This window comes from Mus musculus, chromosome 9 (genome assembly GCF_000001635.26).
Source record: "Mus musculus strain C57BL/6J chromosome 9, GRCm38.p6 C57BL/6J".
Taxonomy (NCBI): domain Eukaryota; kingdom Metazoa; phylum Chordata; class Mammalia; order Rodentia; family Muridae; genus Mus; species Mus musculus.
The window spans coordinates 25140955-25162696 of NC_000075.6; the positions used below are offsets into that span (position 1 = coordinate 25140955).

At 39.5% G+C, this 21742-nt stretch overlaps 1 protein-coding gene and 1 long non-coding RNA gene across 5 annotated transcripts in view; one reads left to right on the plus strand and one right to left on the minus strand.

Moving 5' to 3' along the window:
* The window catches only part of Herpud2 (HERPUD family member 2), a 43688-nt gene extending 32829 nt beyond the window's left edge, over window positions 1-10859 (minus strand). Inside the window, exon 1 of one of the 2 annotated variants that reach the window (XM_006510706.3) lies at window positions 9866-10859. In XM_006510706.3, the coding sequence (XP_006510769.1) occupies window positions 9866-10012 (147 nt within the window). In that variant the 5' untranslated portion in view covers window positions 10013-10859. The remainder of the gene's footprint in view (window positions 1-9865) is intronic. The other variant, NM_020586.2, reaches the window with a different exon arrangement.
* A 212-nt stretch (window positions 10860-11071) lies between these two features.
* The window catches only part of Gm29642 (predicted gene 29642), a 93555-nt gene continuing 82884 nt past the window's right edge, over window positions 11072-21742 (plus strand). For all 3 annotated transcript variants that reach the window (NR_169024.1, NR_169075.1, NR_169076.1), the window contains exon 1: window positions 11072-11233. This is a non-coding gene — a long non-coding RNA (predicted gene 29642). The remainder of the gene's footprint in view (window positions 11234-21742) is intronic.

The following is a 21742-nucleotide window of genomic DNA, read 5'->3' on the forward strand; positions in this document are numbered from 1 at the left end:
AGTATTTTTAAGAATTCCTAGCTCCCAAACTATGGGTCTCTTATGTGAAAGTATGCATTTTTATTAAATTTAAGAACTAACCAGTCATAATAATGCACAGCATTAGTCCCAACACTCGGGAGGCAGAACCAAGCAGAACTCTAAGTTCAAACCCAGCCTGGACTACAGAGCAAGTTCCAGGACAGTCAAGGCTAAACAGAGAAATCCTGTGTCAAAAATAAACAAATAAATAAATGATCTAGTGCATATCCCATTTAGCCTAAAAAAATAAAAAGTCATCTAATGACTAAGTTAATAGCCCAAAGAGAATGCCTTTCCCCAAAAATTCTTAAAGCTTATCTACTGAACAGAAAGATGGGACCGTGACTAATCTTTTAACAGACCGAGGGTAGGACTTGGAAGCACCCAACAAAAGGTTCTGATATTTACAAGATGATATCACAGCCTTCCCCATTTATATCACTGCAAGCCAGATTAAAAGGTCTGTTCTCATTTCAATAGTATCCCTGGCCTTTGACCCTATATGGCCTTTTGCTCAATTGTCTATCCAATACAAAAGGCCATGTTCTTCTCCTTCCATCCGGGTGCTGTTTCTTTCAGACTGAAACCCATATATCCAACTGCTAGGATATGTGACGTGGTCTATGTTTTAACAGGCAACTCATGGGCAAAACACCAACAATGAACACCAAATGTCAGGACCCCCTTTTTACCCCTTTCTTCTTCCCTATGCTTAGCCCAGCTGCCACTGGTTCTTAAAGTGAAATACCTGGGCATAGCCAATCCCTCTTTGATCTTGCATCCTATATGGAACTGGCATCAGATCTGTTAAGAATATCTGTTCAGATCTACCCTTTACCCATTTCTACTGGCCAATGCCCTACTACAAATCATTCTCTTGGCTATACTTTTACAACAGCCTCTCAGCTCATTTTCTTGTTTCCATTCTAAAGTCACAAGCTACAGTGATATTTTAAAAACACCAACCAATCCTGACCTATTCTAAAACACATGAGATCTAATTCTAATTCAGAAAAAGAATTTATTATTATTACTATTATGTATGAGCTGAGGGTAGGAGTGGGGCGCACAAGACCTAGAGTTATCTCACAGGCCTATTAATTCTGATTCCTTAATTGTGGCTAGTCCTGACTTCTTGTTTCTCTCCAGCCTCCTCCAGTAGTCTTTCCTGTTCCACTCTCTAGCCAAGCTAGTATTCACTTTAATTCCCAAGTTCTTTCCCAACTTGGACACTCGAAGCCTAATTTTATACCCTGACTTTAAATGGCCTTGGCCAGGCCTTCCTGACTCACCAGCTTAGCAGTTTCTCCTTTCCCTCATCCTGTGTCTTTCCATCCTGAAACAAATCACAATTGCCAAGTTTATTTACATGTTTGTGTCCCTAAAAGAAATATGAATGTTAAGAATAAAAGGGTCCATGGGGGACTTTTGGGATAGCATTGGAAATGTAATTGAGGAAAATACGTAATAAAAAAATATTTAAAAAAAAAGAATAAAAGGGTCCATTATCCCTTTCGTTCATTTGTGCTCCTATACCCTAGCACTGTGCTGAAGTAGACACTAAATGCAATGTTAAATGAAATACTGAAAGTTTAAAATAGTTTGCACATCTTTGGGGGGAAATTTCATTTTATCATTACTTTACAAGTAATTAAGGAATAAAATGAAATAGTCGATTAATCACACTAGCTACTTTGAAATACTAAAACAAAATTTACTTGACTAATTTCTACAAATGATGCACTAATATGAGCAGATTATAAAAGAACAATTGTGTTAGTATTTTAGCATTTCCACCTAAATAGTGGTTCACAGCAAGAAAACATTAATTTTCAGAGAAGCAGAACTCAAAAATGTAACAAAATCACAAGGAAACCTTCTATAATATGTGGAACAAAAGCAAATGCAGACACTGGTATAGGGTGATTAGAACTCATACATTGCTGATGGTGTAATAAAATGGTGTCGATACTATTGAGAATTTTTGCATTTGCTTAGAAGTGAGAACTAGCCACCATTACATCCCTAGCTTTATACCACAAAAAAATTGAAGTCAAATGTCCACATCAACACTTAGGTAAGAATGTTCATACCTTCATTGCTAAGAATGGCCAAAAAGTAGAAAGAACCCAAATGTCCATCTACTGCTGAACGAAACAAAGTACAAGCACACACACATACAATGACATATTCAGCCATAAGAAATGCTGATTCATGCTGTAACACAGACCACTGCTATGTTAAGTAAAAGATACCAGATATAAATGTCATATATTTATGTACCCTTTACATGAAATGCCCTAAGTAGGAAAGAAGATTAGTGGTTACCAAGAAGTTGGAAACAAAGAATAGGAAGTGACTATTAACTGGGTAAGGGGTGTATTTGGGAGGTAATGAAAATGTGCTGCAGGTAGGCAATAGTGATAACTATAAAAATACAAAAAGCCACTGAGTTGTACAATTTAAATGACAAATTTTACAGTATGTGAATCATAATTTGGTAAAATATTGTTGCTTTCAACTGAATATTCAAATGCATTCAGATCACCCTAAGTTTTAAAAGAAAAATGAATTGATTTTGAAAACATAAAAAATGAGTTTTTCATATGCCTAAATTAGGTAAGTAACTTAAAACTTTTCTTTATTAAAAAAAAAAGTTATTTCAACTCAAGTACCAATGAACTGAAGTATGAGGCAAGCCAGGTGATAGTAACTCTATGTGCAACGAGTTGCTATGGCATAATCTCCAGCATTACCAAAAGTACACAATTTGAGATCTCAATCAGAGTTTAACTTGAACAAATGATATGACTTCATTTATTCATCTTTTTCTTCGATTGAAATCTCATTTCTCTGGAGTGTGACTATGATCAAAACACATTGTATAAAAGTCTGTAAGAACAAATTTTAAAATGGGAGAGGGGAAAAAATTTACTTCTCTACTTGTTAAGACAAGCGATGCTGGGGTCTATCAATGCCCCATATCTCAGTATCTTAACACTAGAAATGAACTTTGTACTTTTTAAAAATTAATAAGACTCAGTATTAGCAAGTCAGAAGTACTGAACTGTTTCTATGGCTCTGCAGCACAAAAATCAATAAAACCATCACTGTCAGCAACACTATTTTTCTTGGCATTCACTTCTACAACCAACAGTCAGCCAATCCCATTAGTACACTTCTTAACTAAGTCTTCCCTAGATAAAGTGGTCATGTATGGTAGAGCAGGGCTAGATAACAAGGTGGGAAGATCCTGATGGGTCTCTCAGGAACCTAGAGGCAGAGCTATTGTACTCAAACATCTTGGCAGAAAACTCTTGCTACCCACATAATGGACAAAAAGGAAAGCACAAAACCTGACAGAGTATTTTTAAAAAGCCACTACTCTGGAGAAAGTTTTGTTTCTGTTTTTGTTTGTTTTTTTTTTTTTTTTTTAGAGGTTTGAACAGAAATAGATTTAAACCACAGCCCAAATATATAGGACAGAGAAGCTCCTGAGCTCAGAATTCTAAACTTCATCCTATGTGCTCACACTGCACTTGGCTACATGGACTAGGAAAACCTAGGAATCCTCTGGTCTCTGCCTCCCCACAGCTAAGATTACAGGCATGTGTGACTCTTTACCCAGCTTTTAGGAATATCCTGGCTTGAATCTGAAATGTCCCTGGAGATCAATGCATCAGATTGGTTGTCAACTGATGGAGCGTTTAGGAAGTGACAGACTAATCTACTAATAAGAGTCAAACTGATGGCTTTACTGAGATACTATGGGAAGTTGGATGTGAGACATCATTTGGACAAAGGTTTCTCAAGGTGTGTGCCCTGGAATGGTGTGCATCCAATGGTCTTTTCTGACCTTGGGTACATATGATACACATACATGCATAAGGGAAAACACTCATACATAAAAATCTAGAGATTTAAACAAAAAATTCACAACAGCCTGGCATATATGAATTTATAAAACAAACTATATTTTCATACTTCAAAAGAGTCACTATTATAGAAAGATTGAAGTTTATACATGTGTATATAGGTAAGAATGTATGTATGTGTGCATACACACACATATATATGCATGTATCTATATGTATATAGACAGCAGATAAAGGACTAAATCGGACTTTCACATACAACTTAAAAAAAAATTCATGTCAAATTCAGAAACAAAATCCCCACACATTTGCCCTCAAATTTGGGCCCTAGCCTATAATGTATACATGTACATATGTTAGTAGGTATCACTGTAGATATAGTACAAAATTTTAAAAGGAGACCAAGAAAGCTATAGGAATGAAAGAATGTAGGAAAAAGAATGGCTATTTTATCTGTATAGTAGTTTACTGAGATGTACAGAGTTTGTGACCGGGCAAGTGTTTGTGTAATTTCTTAAATTAGCTGTGTGATCCTTTTATTTCTAAGTTATTCAGAATAAAGTGACTTATTTTTAAAAAGACTGTCTCAAACAAACAAACAAAAAACAGAAAACAGACCAAAAAAAACACTCTCTGTACTAACGTCATACCCCCATTATACCCAACTTTGGCATAATCAAATTCCACATAAATTCAAACTTTAAAATATGTGAATTTTTAAAATACATGCTGGTTCAATGAAAGTAATAATGAAAATAATCTTCAACTGACTGATAAGTCTCAATAAGTAGCATGCAAGTACTTTAAAAATAGAAACTATTACATTTCATTTCCCACACAGCTTAGTCATGAGTGTTGAATGGATTTCAAGAGCTAAATACAAGGAGGCACACAAAATATGGATTCTGTGAAAATTACATTTTAAAAAATTTTAAACATGTCTCTCCAACTAAATTCACTCAGACTAAAGCCCTGGGAGATTTAGAAATACTGTAAATGGAAAAGTGGTTAACCAAACAGCCTCCAGCCCCTATCTCCTTACAGCAACAAAGAGCATTCAGAAAGTACAGTATCTGGAATTCCAAAAGCATATGCCCTGATTACAAGTTCCTACTCACAGGCCGTTCAGTCACATCAGGTATATATACACTAGAGAATGGCAAAGTACAGAAATTAATATATAGTAAGGAGTCAGACCAAAGCAATATGCCCTACAGTCTTAAAATATTGTTCCACATTTTTCTATAGTTTTATCAGAATAAACAGTAATAACCACACAGTAAGCTGATTAGATGCTAGCAAGATAAATGCTATGTTACTCAACTATGTAGTTTTTAGGTATTTATAGCATCCAAATGTGTATCTTTTTACATTAAAAAATAAAACAAAAAAAAAACCAACAAAAAAACATTTTAACATGTATGGGTATTTTGCCTTCACATATGCCTATGCACCATGTGTGTGCCTGATGCCCACAGAGCCCAGAAGAGGACAGCAAATCCCTGGAGCTGGAGTTTGAGACATTTGTGAGCTGCCATGTTGGTGCTGATAACTGAATCTAGATCCTCTGTAAGGGAAACAAGTGAAGTGCTCTTAACTGCTGAGCCATCTCTCCAGCCCTATACCTTTTAAAGTTGAATTCACTGTTTTCTGTTTATAGGTGTATGATTGATAGTCAAGACAGCTTTCATGTCATTGTATATAGCTATATGTGGGGGGTAGAGCAGGCAAGTGGGGGAGGGGTGCATGTGGGGGTGGGGGTGGGGGTGGAGGGGTGGCTAAGGACCTTGCCTTTCAAGTCAAACTAACTTGTGTTCAAATCCAAATTCTACTTGAGTTCTATGACCTTCAGTAAAAGAATAATCAAGACTCTGTTTCCCCACCTATGAAAGAGCGAACATCACAAGATGGCTACCACAAATAAACATTACAGAGCACATCAAGTACTTAGTACATTACCTTTTTTAAATGGCAGTTTAAAACCAGAGCAATTAAATAAAAATATTTTAGACAGATCAGGATTACATAGAGAAAGTTAAACTAAAACCTCTAGGATAACCCCCCAAAAGCATTAATGTATTATTAAACAGAATTTTACATTTTATTTTCCCAAGAAAAAGACATAAAGATAAGACTACAAAATGAGGTAAATTTTAATCAGCAGCATTAAAAAACTTCAAAATTCTGTTTTTCCACATTAAATCTGAGAGTACCATTTGTTCACAACGTGTTTCTTAAAATCTAACCCATACTGCTAGATGACATGAAGCCTTCTTAAATTTACTGAGATGATATAAGACAACTGTCTTATGATGCAAAAAGTCTTCATGTATGTAGATTCTATCGCCAGGAAATCAATAGTCCTGAAGTGGTCAAGCAACTACATTTTTTAAATGAGCTAAGTAAGGTAATAGGGAATTATAAATAGCAAACAAAAAAAGTTCCAAAAGCTACAAAGACACACTATTTCCACTGAAGAAAAGAAAATTTTCCTTCTTTCTGGATTGAAGAATGTTACATTCTCAGAACAGAACCAATGCACTTGGTTCTATTCTTGCTTAATTCCAATAGAACATTAAAGTGAAAGAACAGCTTGAAAAGACAGCACAAGCCTCCCGAGCCAGCCAGGGAAGATAGAAGGTCTAGGTACTGAAAGTGTAGTTATGTACCACCATAAACAGCAAAGACACAGGTAAGTACCCAGAGGTGAGACACAATCACAAGGCATCTTGACACCAAGCACTACTGAAGGCAAAGTTTGCCTTCAACATCTAATTCAGGGTAGGTCAACACCATCTCTAGCTACTGTTTGCAAATAAGAACAAAAAGTACATACGGAGTGATGGAAAGTGCCTAACTGGACTTAGGTGAATTTCACATATTTTTAATTTTTACTGGATAGTACATTCTACTGAACAATGCAAAGTTCAACCATTTCTGTACTTATATATCTGGTAACTAAGCCCAAGTTCAGACTAGAATCCAACACTCAAGAAACAATGACCTTTTGATGGGTATTTCCAACATCCTGTAGCAATTACTGAAATTTAAGAATGATTATTTCACACTTCAAGCCAATTTTAGGACTGAAAAACTAAACCCATCAATAATAGCAAATGTCCTATTAAATGTACTTTATAATTATCTAAAACACTATGAACATGAGTTGCTACTTCCCAATTCCTAAACCAACTACCAATATCTTTGGAAGTTAACTGAGTACCAAGAGTTCAATTCCATATAGGAAGTTTTTAATGATTTACAAACACTTTTCACATATTTAAGACAAATGTTTAAATTCTTAACTAGAAAATATCTTCCCCTCCATGCCCACTAAATATCTAGTCATTTTTTTACTTAGAGCTGCATTGCTAATTATTATAGTAATATATTGTTTTGGATCATTTGTGCAAAATTAACTCTAAAAGAATGGTATTTGTTAGGGAGAGGAGAAAAGGAGAAAGGAGGAGGAGGAGGGAGGAAGAAGAGGAGCAATAGCAACAGGGTAGAGTCATGAACACCTAGAGTCCCATAACTTGGGAAACTGAGATGGGAGAATCACTTGAGCCCAGGAATTTGAGATCATGGTGTACAACACAGTAAGACCTTAACTCTAAAGGAAGGTGCAGCATGCACACATGTGCATACCCATGTAGAATAGAATACTTAAAACATTTAAAAAGCCAATGTGAGTCATTGTGGACAGTCATACAAATCCAAATTCCTGTTATAATCTAAACTACAAAATGTATGGATTCTAAATAACCTTACAAAGACAAGGTCTATGACTCCAACTTCTAAAACTGATGTCTTCTATAGCTATAAGGTACCACTACTACAGTTACTCAACAACTGTGATAATGCAACGTAACCTCAAACGATAAGTCAGAACAGAAACCTGTCAAGTCTAATAATTACACAAAGTTTTCAACCTAGAAATGAACTTGACAGGATACTACAATCCACTCAGAAAACTTGCTGGAGAAATGTTACAGGTTAAATCATTAATGACAGTATGTGGTTCAGCCTCCAAAAGAATCTCCAGTGTGTCTATAAGGCAAACATGTCAGAAAAGACAGTCTAGCAAGTGATCTCCTCAGGCAGAAGTGTCCAAGGAGCAGCAACAGTACTCCACTAGTGACTATCTGTGCAAGGGTAAACCTCCAGCCTCAAGGTGGCTTATCCCTGGGCTGATAAGACAAAAAGGCTTCACATTTCTATCTTACATAGTGTTTTTGTTTTGCAGAGAAAAATTTTAGAATACTAAATTTGTTTGGTTTTGAGGAAAGAATCATGTTAGGTTCAAACTCAATGTGTAGCTAAAATGACTCTGGAAGGCTGATCCTCAGCTTCTAGATTCTCAAGTGCTAAGATTACACATTAGGCTTAATGGAAATTCTTGATCCACACACTGAAGACCAAGAGTACTCACAGTGTAACAGTATAACACATAGATCTCACCCAAGTACATACCACACAGGTGTTTACAGGCTTAAAATGTACTTTAAAATAGTAGTTTACAGTATATGTACACTGTAGGGTACATATCATATATATGGTATATATGATGTATATACTATAAAGATGTATATAGACTTAAGAATGCACTTTAAAATTTTGGGCTGTATTTTAAACAGTACTGTGGAAATTTATGCCTTTCAAGTGCAACTATTTCCACAAGGTTGCTTTCTATTTTTAAAATTTGGAAAATCAAAAATATATACTAGAATATTCTCATAAATCTCAATTTCTTTGTGAATTGTTATCCTCAATGTGTAAATCTTAACTGTCAAACTTAGGCTTTGAATAAGCAAAAGCTCTTTGTAAGTACTTTGTACCAAATACTTAAGTAACTTAGCATTCCCCCCATATACTAAAAATACTTGTGTCCCAAACTCAGCTAATGCCAAATGAGTTTTAAAAAAACATCCTCCAGCTTTTGCAATAAAGCAATCCAGTGGTTATTCTGGAAGCTTAAATCTTAAACAATACTGCAACAGACAAGGTTCTAACTCATAAACATCTTAACAGTTCCTAATCAAGCATCTTCCATACTTCAGAGCACAGAACAGGCCTAAAAAGCAGCTGGCACACCACCAACCAGCTGGTGGTAAATATGCCAAAATATTTCCCACCATAAAATAAAAGGCTCTTTATTATTTTAAAAGATTTACTAGCTGAATACTAGTCAAGAATGAAAAAGGTATACAATACAGAACATGAAAGTCACTTTAATATCCTCTATATGAAATACTTCTCCAAACTATTCCAAGACTTACTAACTACATCCCTTCAAATCTGAAGTAAGGGACAAATGACTCCATTCTGTTTATCTTTCCAATACCAAGATATAGTTAAGAACTGGAAACAAAGCCACACTTGAGTTGAGACAAACAGATGATACAACAGAAAACAAAACAGGCATCAATGACTGGGTTATGTGGAAGGGCTGCATCTGTCTCAATGTGTGTATCCTCTTCAGGAGAAGTGAGGTGGGAAACAAAGTGAATTTGCAACTTAGAACCAGGCAATGAAGTGATGGTTAAAGTATAATTTTCGCTAAGTCACATACTTATTCCAAGAGGAAAAAAAAAATTCTCTTCACCAGGAACAAATTTCTGAGCCTAGAAAACAACAAGGGTTCTAATATGGACAGTGATTCTTTATCTGAAAAACAAAAATAGCATCTGACATTCACATTTGATGACTTTAAGTTCCATGGAAGACGGTCCCTTTGCCGTAACTGCAAATTCTTGTCTCTTGGTATTTCTGTATACTCACTAATTAACTGAACCTCATTAGGAGGATAATGATGGATCACTCAGGAGACACCTGCAACCTCAGAACCAAAAGTATTTCGAATGAAGAGCTATTTGATTGCCGAGGAAGGGGCAGGTTGGGAGAAGGGAAGTACCAGGTTCACGGGGCAACAAGCAGGTCAGAGCAGCTGCGTCCAGTTTTACACTTACTGGTTTGCTAGGGTACACGTTAGATAGATGCGTTTTTAGTTTCCCCACGGTCCAGTTCAAGAAGCAGCTAATAGTCTGGTCACTGTATTTCTGATTCGGTGCTTTAATGATGAGAGTCACAGGAATCTCCATCCCACTTTGGTCCATGGTGCTCTCAAAATGGGGCAGTCTAGCGACGCTGCAGTTGAGTCCAGTGGGCGGCCACGGCTGGGATGGGGACAGAAGTGAGTTCTCAATATTCCGGATCCAAATCAGTCACAAGCACATCAGGCGAGACGAAGGCCATTGCCGGTACCAACGATGGACGGTGGCGGTGGTGGCGGCAGGCTCTGGGTGCCGGGCCGGGTGCGCAGCTGTCCCCGCCAGGTCTGGGCTCCGCCAGGCTCCGGACTGCGGAGGAAGGCGGGCAGACGACCCGGGGAGGCCGCGGCAGACCGCTCAGCGCCCCGCCCCTGCGGCGACCCCGAGCTGAAACGCAACAAGGCCCCACGCGAGCACCGGCGCAGCCTGGGCGGCTGAGGGGCGGCGGCCCGGGAGCGAGCCTGGGAGGAGGAGGAGGAATGCGGTGGCGGGGAGCGAGCCTGGAAGGAGGTGGGAACGGCCGCAGAGCGAGCTTGAAGAGAGGACGGAGGCGGCCGGGGAGCAAGCCTGGGACAAGCAAGGCCGCGACCGAGCCTGAAGGAAAGAAGGCCGCGGCCGAGAGCGAGCCTGAGGCAAGCGAGGCTGCGGCTCAGAGCGGAGCGAGCCTGAGGAAAACAAGGCCGGCCCGGCGCCGCCGCGCCTCCGCCGGCTGCTCGCTTCCTGCTCCGCGGCGCTAGCCCTCCTGGTCTCGCGGGGCGGCAGACGCGGCCTGCCCTCCTGAAGGCGGCTGGGCAGTCCCCGCCGGCGCGGCCAGGCGGCAGGTGGCAGCAGCAGGAGGGCGGGGACTGGGCCGCGGCGCCGCGCGAGCGCCCGGGATTGTTGATGTGAGGAGGGTCGGGGTCCGGGGCAAGCCGGAAGGCTCGAGGCGGAAGTGCGTCACCCGCGGCACTCCCTTTCGCCTGGCCGGGTGAGCCCCGCCCTTGAGGCCTGCTGGGCCGCAGAGGGACCAGTGGGGCGCCGGGTCCCTCGGAAGGCGCGACCAGTGGTGGGGCTGGCATTAGTGTACCCCGCCCCCACCACACCCCCCCGAAAGCGTAGGAAGTGCTTCGTCTCCCGAGCTGGCTCGGCAGAGTCAATAGTACATCTTGCCTGATGCTGAGTCAAACTTAGGCTCTAATTTTCCTGGGTGTCAGCTGACTGCAAAAACAGTGCCACGTGTCCTGGAAGGAGCGCAGGCTGAGCCAAGGCTTGGGAGCCGATGCTGCTTGTCCTCCTGCCTGACGATGAGTAAGTGAGCTGGGAGTGTAAAGGCAGGCAGATGGAATCTGGATGTCTCTCAAACCTCAGTCGGCCCCAGCTCCCTTAATTCTCACAAAAATGTGTCAAGTTCTTAACGTCAACTCAGTTCAGTACAGTGGGACTTGAAGGTGGATGATAGTGTTCCTTTCCTGACTTGCAGTTTACTCTTGGCAATGCAAGAGTGATTCCACTGTTGCTCCCTGCCCCGTTCATTTTTTGCACTGGTTTAAGGATCCATACAGTAAAGTTTGTTAGATGTGCGTTTTCTTAGCTTCAGGCTTCCACTTGGAGGGGTTTTCAGTAGCTGGGTTTTTGTTGTTGTTGTTTTGTTTTGTTTTGTTTTTTGCCCTTCAGGAAAGACTTGAAGCTTCCATTGGATTAGTGACCAAGTGGAAATTCTTCTCTGTAATTAAAAGGGCAGAATTCCCCTAAAGCAGTAGTTCTCAACCTGTGGGTCATGACCCCTTTCTTAGTCACTGCTTATCAGATATTTACATTGTAATTTGTAACAGAAGCAAAATTGCAGTTAATGAGGTGGCAACAATAATTTTATAGTTTGGGATCACAACATGAGGAACTATATTAAAGGGTAGCAGCATTAGGAAGGTTGAGAAATCCTACCTAACACCTTCCTTCCCTATACAACCTTGTATTTATGTTAGGAAACCCTAGATGTCATAGGCTGTACTGTCTTAAATTCTATTCTTTAGTAAGACTGAAGTCCCCATTTCTAGTAACTGTGACCATAACCCCCTAGCCTCAAGGTGTTCCACAACACTGTTCTTTACCAAAGTCACTCCCATGAAACCTTAATTCTAGACAAAACCTTTTTCAGGCTTCCTTAAAGCTAGTGGCTATTTGATTTTGAACAGCTTATATGTTCATGACTTACATGAAGCAACAAAGAAGAAGAGAAAAGGACAGAACAAAATAACAGAGGCTGGGTCTTTATGACACTGTGATCTGTCTTCACAAACTTGCTTCATGTCAGAATCCTGTTTAACCCAGGAACTCCCTATAGCCCCCTCCAGCCAGTCCTGTGGCTCCTGTCAAGTGACTCAAGCTTTCAAGAATCTTTACAGCTGATGTAACCTTCTCATGCAGCACTATAAAATGTACATTAGCCACAAAATGTTCATGATTACTAAGACATTTAGGTATTTCACAATGGTAAGTAGAGCCCATCCAAGGTTTACTAGCAGAGACAAAAACATTAAAACAAAATGATCAAGAAATTAAAATATCTGGGATGATTTTAAACCTTAGAGCCTCTTGTATTAAAGGGGGTTCCTAAAGATAATTTTGTTCCTGTTGAGCTGGGGCACATTATGCAAATGTCCTATTTTATTAAAACATGTAGCTATAGAATGATATTGGAAATGGTGGTCTCCAGAATATTGGTATTATTTGGCTTTGAGTTTGGAATAACTAAACAGTAGCACATGGGTGAACAGTTTCTAAGGCACTGACAAGCCCATTGTACATGTGGCGGATAAAATCTGGAAATGCTACAGAACAGCTGTATGTGTCACTTATAATTTGTTACTAAAGACATTCTAAGAAAAACACTTGCTTTTCAGTTATTTGATTTTTTGGGGTGGGTTTTGCTTTATTATTGTCCCCATTGCTCTCTTAAGAGTGCAGTGGTAACAGATAATGAAAAATTTGTGATTGTTGATGAATTCTCTTCAGCAATATTGTTTTCTGAATGATAAGCTAGTGATTCAGGTTGATTTCTGTCCATGGGGTAGTACTCATTTAGAAAGAAAAGTAAAAGAAAATTATTTTTAAATAAAAAAAAAAGATAATTTCCAGTATTTGTGGAATTTGCTTACTTCTCGTTTTTGGTTTTTGGGTTTTTTTTTTTAATCAGCAAGTTAAGGGAAAAGGCAGCAGGGGGGAAAAGCATATACTGGTTCATTCTGTGAGATTCTAGCTTCTAAAAATTCAGAATCTAGGCACTTTATCTGAAATTTGAAGTACCTTCTAGGAACCTAAAATACTTTCAGGATATTGTTAGTATATGCTTACTGGTTGGTCTTTGACTGGTTGGTTGATTGATACATTTGTTACCATCTTGGGACAAAAGCCTCTGTCAATTCATTTTGCAGCTGCAAATTTGAAAGGTGATGCTGGCTATCTGGCTTCTGATTTTTCCATTTTCTTTCATCACCTCTAACTTTTTTTTATGATGCCATGTCACAAAATATCTAGTCAAATATAGTGCAATTTTCAAAAAACTGAACACCTGTAGTATTAGAAACCTATGAAAATTAGCTCATTTCGGCACTATTTTTAAAAATCTTACTTTGTCTCAGATGTTTAATTATAAACCATCTTTTAGAAAATGAAAAAGAGCTATCCCAGTGGTACATACCTATACTCCCAGCTATAAAGCTGAGACTGAGACAGGAGGATCAGTAGAATTCAAGAGTCAAAGACCAACCTAGGCAACTTAACAAAACACCATCTGTGGTGGTTTGAATACGCTTGGCCCAAGGAGTTGACACTATTAGGTATGGCCTTGTTGGAGTTGGTTAGCTTTGTTGGAAGAACTGTGTCAGTGTATGGGTGGGCTTTCAGACCCTTTCCCCAGCTGCCTGAAGACAGTCTGTTCCTGGCTTCCTTTCGATTAAGATATAGAACTCTCGGCTTCTCCCACACCATGTCTGTCTGGACACTGCCATGCTTCCTGCCAAAATGATAATGGACTGAACCTCTAAACCTGTAAGCCATCCCCTATTAAATATTGTCCTTTATAAAAAAAAAAAAAGTTGCCTTGGTCATGCTGTTTCTTCACAGCAATGGAAACTCTAAGAAACCATCTCAAAAAAAAAAAAATTTAAAGGAAAAAAGTTAAAAAAGGAAAAAAGAAAAGAAAAGCTTTTCAGAAACATGTTAGAAGCTAGTTAGAGGCCTTTCGAATACCACAGTCACTCTTTACATGTTTCTGAAGGGCTAGGAAACATTTGCAGAGAAAGGAGAATCCTAGCATGGTCAATTATATAAGCATCCACAGCTGTTGAAAATGAGTTAGTCTGCAGTTTTAGCATTCACTATTAGGCCTACTCTTCCCCACTGATTAATTCAAAATATGTTTATTCTTGCTTTTTATCAGTGCTATGGATTGAATGCAGGGTCTCATGCATGCTGGGCAAGCATTCTGCAACTGAACTGCATCCTCAGAGCAAAAATACCTTTATTCTTTTTAAATTCTTTTCACATTTATTTATGATGTGGGGAGCAGGAGGTGCAGATTCCATTCTCAGAGATTATTGATTTATAAGCATGTACTAATTATAAAACAAAATACCTCCAAACACTGTGTGTTAGATTGGAGAGCTATTTGTGGTTCTGGCTTGAGACTCACAATGGTATTGCATCAAGCTTTCAGTTAACACTCAGTCATCTGCAAACTCAGCAAGTGATGGAGGACCTAATTTGTAAGTACCTGACTCCTGGCTAGTAAGGTGGAACTGTTTACTGGTTGATGTCCAAGTTCTTCTCTGTTCAGCCCCTTTACGGGACTGATTGAGTGTCCCACACGTGCAACTGGGTTTACCCAGAAGAAGATGCCCAAGGGACCACTACAGAAGCCATAATGCCTGCTACACTAGAGAAACCATAATGCCTGTTATGACAACCCTGGAAATCCTTTGGTCACCTCTGTTGGTCTTTGCTGGCCACAGTAACTAACTCTGAAAAGATGTGGGAAGAGGAGTACAGACATGAAAACCAGGAAGTAGAGCATGCTGGTCTCATTTCAGGCAAGCTACCGTAATATACTTAACTATAGCACAGCAGATCACAAGAGATCTTCTTCCCCTTCTGTGTACAACTGTCCAAGAACAAATCCCAGTGACTCACAACTGCTCACCCTTCTGCTGATAGACTTTCAGAGCTTTCTTTGATTTCCTAGTCCTACGTTTAGAACTACTGGCCGTTTCTCCAGTGTCTGATATCTTCATTGCTGAAAAACAACATTCAAGTAGAATTAAGACTATGACATTAAATTTAAATAAACCTGAAGAAGAGTTATCAGCCTAACCAGCTGCAAGGAGATGGTTGTTAATCTACCACTGGAGATAGGTGTGCAGAATGCATAAACCTCTGAATTGTCTACAAGTCTATATTTGTGTGGACATATATCCTCCATTTATCTATAGAGAGAGTCCCTGGCTCATTTGCATTACTTTTCAGAGACTCAGTGAAATATAGTTATCATTATAGGATTTTTTTCCCATTAAAAGAAATACATAGGTAACACTATTACTTTAAGATTCCAAATATACCCTCCTTTGCTTGGTTTAAAATAGTCAAATCATGTCACTTTAGCTAGCTGGCATGAACTTAAGCTGTCAATAGAGGGCACTGCAGAGACAGCAGAGGAGATGCTCTCTACTCGGTAGTATAATTTGTTTCTTTTTTTTTTTAGACCTATTTATATCTATATGTGTGTTCTGCTTGCATTTATGTATGTGCATGGTATGTGTCATATAGGTATCTGAGGAGCTCAGAAGATGGATCTACTGGTATTAAAGTTATGGTTGTGAGCCACCATGTGGGTGCTAGGAATCAAACCTGAGCCTTCTGCAAGAGACTTTTAAGCCCTGAGGAGGCTCTCCCATCGCAGTAGTATGTTTCTTTTAGACAGACTCTTTCAGTGCATGAAATCTGCAACCTTCTCAGCACCAGGTTCCACCAATGGCGGTGACCAATTATACAACACACCTCTCTCACACAGTTATCTCTATCCAGGAGTTCACAGAGGCAAACTTGCAGACAGCTCCACAGTCAGCTTCGTTGGACCCCTTTACCTGGCTTCCTAGTGAAACATCATGAGTGCACCTCCATGAACAGCAGCCTCTCCCGGTAATTAAGTGGCTTTGCTGGTCATAGAGTCTCTGATATCCAGTGAACCACACTCACTGGAGTGTTCTGTGTGACTGAGTCAGTCGTGAGGGGAGTGACTCCTCCATATTTGTATTATTCCTGTATTCTTTAGGATTTTGCTTGATCCTTTCTAGCCATCCCCTTGCTGCTCTATGTCCTTGTGACAAGTAGCAGTTCTTTAAATTGAACCCTTGTGTTTGAAATATTGTGTGATTTGACCCTTTTTTATTCAACCTGAGCAAATACAGAATTTAGTTTTCAGAGCTGGCCATATCCTTTCACTGAGCCTTTTTGCAGTAAGATGTAGAGCTGGAGATCTGTGGTATAGGGGTATTGCAATTAGAGTTTCTTCTGAGTGTGATGGTGAGGAGATGAAGCAGGTGGTCCACATGGCTGACTGACCCACTTGCCCACTCCAGCCATTCCGATGACTGTAAGATGACATGAGAGAGACTTGTGCACTTGAGCTGCTCTAGGAAGAAAGTAAGTTCCAACACCAGCCACAGTCAGAGACCAGAATACTTCCATTACAACTAAAAAGGAATGTCTGAGTTCTTGCAGAGATGGAGGGAGCTGTGCTATTGAAAACCTAAACACAGATTTTACTTTTGGTCTGTATATGGTTTGCTGTGTTGCCTGAGCTGCTCTCAAACCCTTGAATTCAAGAAATCCTCCTACTGTAGCCTCCACAGTACCAGAAGTAAATGCTACCACACCTAATTTCAAAGTTTTGAGAGTTGCTGACTCACTAATTGGATGCACACACATATCCAGTTTTGGGTGTGAAAACTAGGCCTTGACTACTAGAGGAGAGACAGTCTGCTTGGAGCCATGTAATACTATCAGTTTTGAAACTCCAAGTCACCCTAAGCCTCTAAGATTTTTCTACTAGCAAAAGTGGCTTTCCCACTGATTGACTGAACTCGAACTGAGTAGTAGCCCATATTTGTAACCGCTTTCCTGGCATAAGAGGACTAAAATAATAATGGTGAGCTGTATGTATTACAGCTGCAGGCTCAAGGAACTTCCTTCTACAAGAACAAGGAGGGAATTAGTGAGAGTACCCATCCCCTGGGAAAGCTCTGAAGTTGCTTTCCTCTCTAGGCCGGGTAAGCTAAGGGGCTGCCATTGAGATGAACCTCCTGATTATGGCTGAAGTTGGGAGATAGCACTGCTAAAAGATGGTGATCTCAAAAGCAAAGGAAAGGATCTCTTTTACAATATAAAGTATGAACTTCAAATGAGACACGTGTATGGGCCGTAATCAGCACCAGTGTTTACACCAGTCAGTGTTATAAAGAATGTAAGGAAAAACACAGTCTACTTCCTTTCCAGGAGTTTATAGTCTGCTAGGAGGAAATGAGGCCAGCACCCAGTGACTAAAAACAGAGGGAGGGAGGTGCCCCAGGCCCTTCTGCTTGTCGGCCAAGAGCGAAATAAAGTGAGGAAAAGCATGTGATCTGATAGATATATTAATATATATATTAAAGTGAGCTGGAGCCATTTTCAAAATGCAAACAAGAGTTTGGCATAGTTTTTCCTCTGCAAGCTCTTTCCCACAATTTCTCCCAAGTTTTCAGTTAACATCTATCCAGTGTCTTTTCTTTCAACTCAGTTGAGACTCGGTTTGGTCTGTCAGGAAATAGACCCTGTAAGACCCAAGAACTAGGATGGTCCCGCACTACAAGGTGTCTGTTTCATACCTGCTAATTCCTGCTTTTCCACTGGGTCTTTTTCTTTTGTAGAAGCAGGGTCTCACTGTGTAGCTTTGGCTGGTTTGCAAACTCATTGTCAGGCCTGGGCCAGGACAGCCTCATCCTTTTCTTAACTCACTCTGAGGCTGCCTGCCATTTTACTTGTAATATCCACTGCAATTTCTTTATGTTAGTGTTGCTTTCCTACCTAAATGATTTTAAAGTCTGACGCTAGTTCAGGCTTGATGCCACAAGGCTCTGAGTTCTCAGGAAGCAAAGGCAAAAGGCTCACCAAAAGTTCAAAGGCAGCCTGGTATATATCCTGAGTTCTAGGCCACCCAAGAGTTACTTACATAGCAAGACACTGTCTCAAAACAAAATCAAAATGTAAGGCCAAATGTGGAATCAGGAAAATACTGATTAGTGTGACTGACAGAGGGGAAGAGAGGGAAATGACAGGTCAGGCGTTACAAGTACTGTATGCTACAACTACTATATGCTACAAGTACTGTATGCTACAACTACTATATGCTACAAGTACTGTATGCTACAACTACTATATGCTACAAGTACTGTATATGATAAGCCTTTTCCATTTATTCATTTGGATCATTTAGTAATCCAGACATATCCTTTATGCTTTCTTACCTCATCTTGAAAATATTTCTAAAACTATACAAACCACTTTTTAAATATTTACATAACTAGTCCAGAGAAAATGCCAAAATTTTCAAAGAACAATCTCAGCTGAGCGCACATAATCCACTTTCTTGATCTCTTTTGTATGTTGCCTTTCATGACTCCCTAGGATTTGTAAGCTACAAACCCTTTGAAAATTCAAGCTAGTGAAAACTCACTGAATTCCAGGCATTGGAGGATGCTGGACCAGCTTCCTGAGCGTTGCCTTGGCAATATTAAAAATGCATACACATGGACACACCTACGTATATATAAATCTTTAAATTTTTTTCTTTTAGAAATCTTCATTCTGGAGGTACAGTCTTAAGTTGACTAATCAACAGAAGTCATCTTTAAGTGTTTTTGTATCGGCTATGGTTTTCTTTGAATTGAAAACTATAAAATTTGAATTGTAACTATATAAAATTTTTAATCTAGTATTTAATCTCATCAATCTAAGATAGCACCTCTTATTTCTTCATGTCTTCTAGTTGGCCCGATATATAATTATCTATAAGTAATTCGTGTACATATAAAGAGTTTTAAAGGAATAATTGTCTGTACAGAATTTTAGAAATTTCTTTTTTAACCTAAAAGTATTATTTGTAGAATATAGAGAGGTGGCTAAGTGGTTTAGAGCACTTGCTGCTCTTGTAGACAACCTAGATTCAGTTTTCAGCACCCATATTAGGTGTGACTTCAGCTCCAAGGTATCTGGGACCCTCTTTTGATCTCCATGGGTACTGTCAAAACTCTCATATGTATAAAAAATATAAAGTATATTTGTAAATTCTTACCCAGATGCACACATGTATATGCCACAGTTCTATAGTTTACATAGCCTGGAAATCAGTGTCCTGTACCAATAAAAGAACTTCTTTCTGACACCAGGACACATTTTCTGTTAAGCCCTCACCAGGCTCAGTATCTGATCCTAGGAAGTAAGCAGTTCAGGAGAAGATGAGAAGCTGATTGAACAGTGAGAACTAGGTCCCATTCCTGTGCTGAGATGCCGCTGCTGTCACCAGGTTTGACCCACTTGCATCAGCCCCTCTGGGATAGTGGATCTTCCATAGCAGGTGCCTCTTCCTGTGCTAGATATCATAATGTCGCACAGTAAGCTGGAGTATATGTACAAGTACTTTGTCAGAATAAAGGTACAGTTTTAAATGTCAATGTGACATGTGATAAAATCTGAGCTACTTTTTTACTACTGAGCACAATAAACCATTCTAACCGTATTTTGGGCTACTTTATTAAGTTCTTTTACCTACCACCCTTCTTCACCCCAATCCCTTCTGACCCCCCCCCCAACACTAGGTAAGAGGAAAAGAAAATTAGAGGGGAACTGGGGCATCAATCTTATTAGACGACTTCCTGATGGTTTAGGGGTGTCAAGTTCCTAGGGGCAAATCTAATCTTTGTCATCAGGATATCCAGTTTCTTCCTCTCTTCTTTCTGCTCACAATCACTTAACTACTGCAACAACAGCAACCAGCAGCAGCCTCCTCACCCTCTCAGGGCTCTAGGAACTATCTTCTGCTGGCAAAATCATGCCCTAGCCAGAGCACGAGATAAGTCATGGTCATGCTGAGGGCGATCTCAAGCAGCCCCATATCCCACACCTAGAATTAAAACAAAAACAATCATATAACATTTCTGGATTTTTAATGAAACCAAAATTCTCATTACAAACCATAGTTACTTTGTGGGACATTATATAAATAGGATGCCTGATTTAGTCTTTACAGGAATACAAATGAATACTATGCTTTTGGACAGTAATTTGATAATGCAGCTCAAACTCTCAAAAGAAGACTATAATTCAGGAAGGATGGGTGTGTCACGATGCTCCATTTCACAACCTCTGTGAACATACAGTTTTTAAATTGCTTTTGCTTTTATTGATTTTTTTTAAGGGGGAGTTGTTTTGTTTTGAGAGATGCTATCACTCTGAAACCCAGACTGGTGTCTGACTCATGGTGGTCTTCCTGCCTCAGCCTCTCCACTGATGAGACTACAGGGATGAGTCGTCACACTTGGCTTGTGTATTACTGTAGGTATGTAGAACTGGGGCAGTAGCTTAGTAACGTGCGTTCCTCACATGCACAGAGCTCTGCTTTCACTCCTGCACGCATGATATACACAGTGTGTTTGTACTTTGACTGTCATATTTCATAATTTTGGAACATTTAAATGTGTATATAATATTCACTTAAAATAACTCTGTAGTTTGAAAGGAGTGTGAACAATGATTAATTTTAGAACATTGGTTACGACGGTAACCAATAGTATTTGACTACTCCAATCACTTGAGGGGCTGAGGCAGAGACATCATAAGTTCAAGGCCAGTATAAGCTATATAGTAAGATTTTTCTTTCTAAATAAAAGAAAAAAGAAGAAAGAACTGAAAATGTAGCAGTGAGAACATTTGCTTAGTTTGTAGGAGGCCCTGGGTTCGATATACCAAAGGTTCAAATACCAAAGCTTTGCCTAAGTAAGGCATCATGCGTCAAACAGGAAAATTACACATACGTTTTACTTATGTGTAGACAACTGTCTACTAAGAGCTTGTTCATAATGTAAGGAAAAAACACCTCAAAAACTGTTTTCAATTCACATTATAGCCAATATTGTATAAGCTTAAGAAGGGAGAAAGGTTTAATTTGGCTCATATTTGAGTCTATGGCTATTGCCCGTTGCTCTGGGCTTGTCATGGTATGGCACATCATGGTGAACCCATGTACAGAGCATAGCCCATTCACTTCATTACCAGGGTGTGAAGGGGAAAAAGCATGGAGCCGCAGTGCCCCACATCCATGTCAGGGCGTGCTGCTGCTTACTCTAATGCCCTCAGCGGGGCCTCTTCCAGAAACTGGGAACAAGCCTAGGAAACAGGCCACTGGGAAACAGGAGCCAACCTCTAGTATTTGTTTATATAAGGCAATAAAGTCCTCTTTTCCTAGAAAATCATTGCTGTATGTGTGTGTGTATGCATGTACACATACATGTTAAGATAGGAAGGAGTGGAAATGTTGCTTCATTTTTTCAATGTTTTCTTATTCTTCTAAATGAACTTTTGCAACTTTTGTTATGATAAAAGCTATCTTATAATAAGCAAATTTACTTCTTCACTAAGCAGTAGGGTTTTTGTTTTGTTTTGTTTTTTGTTTTGTTTTGTTTTTTAGTATGTGTGGGCTCCTGTGTTGGGGTCAGAGGACAACCCTCAGAA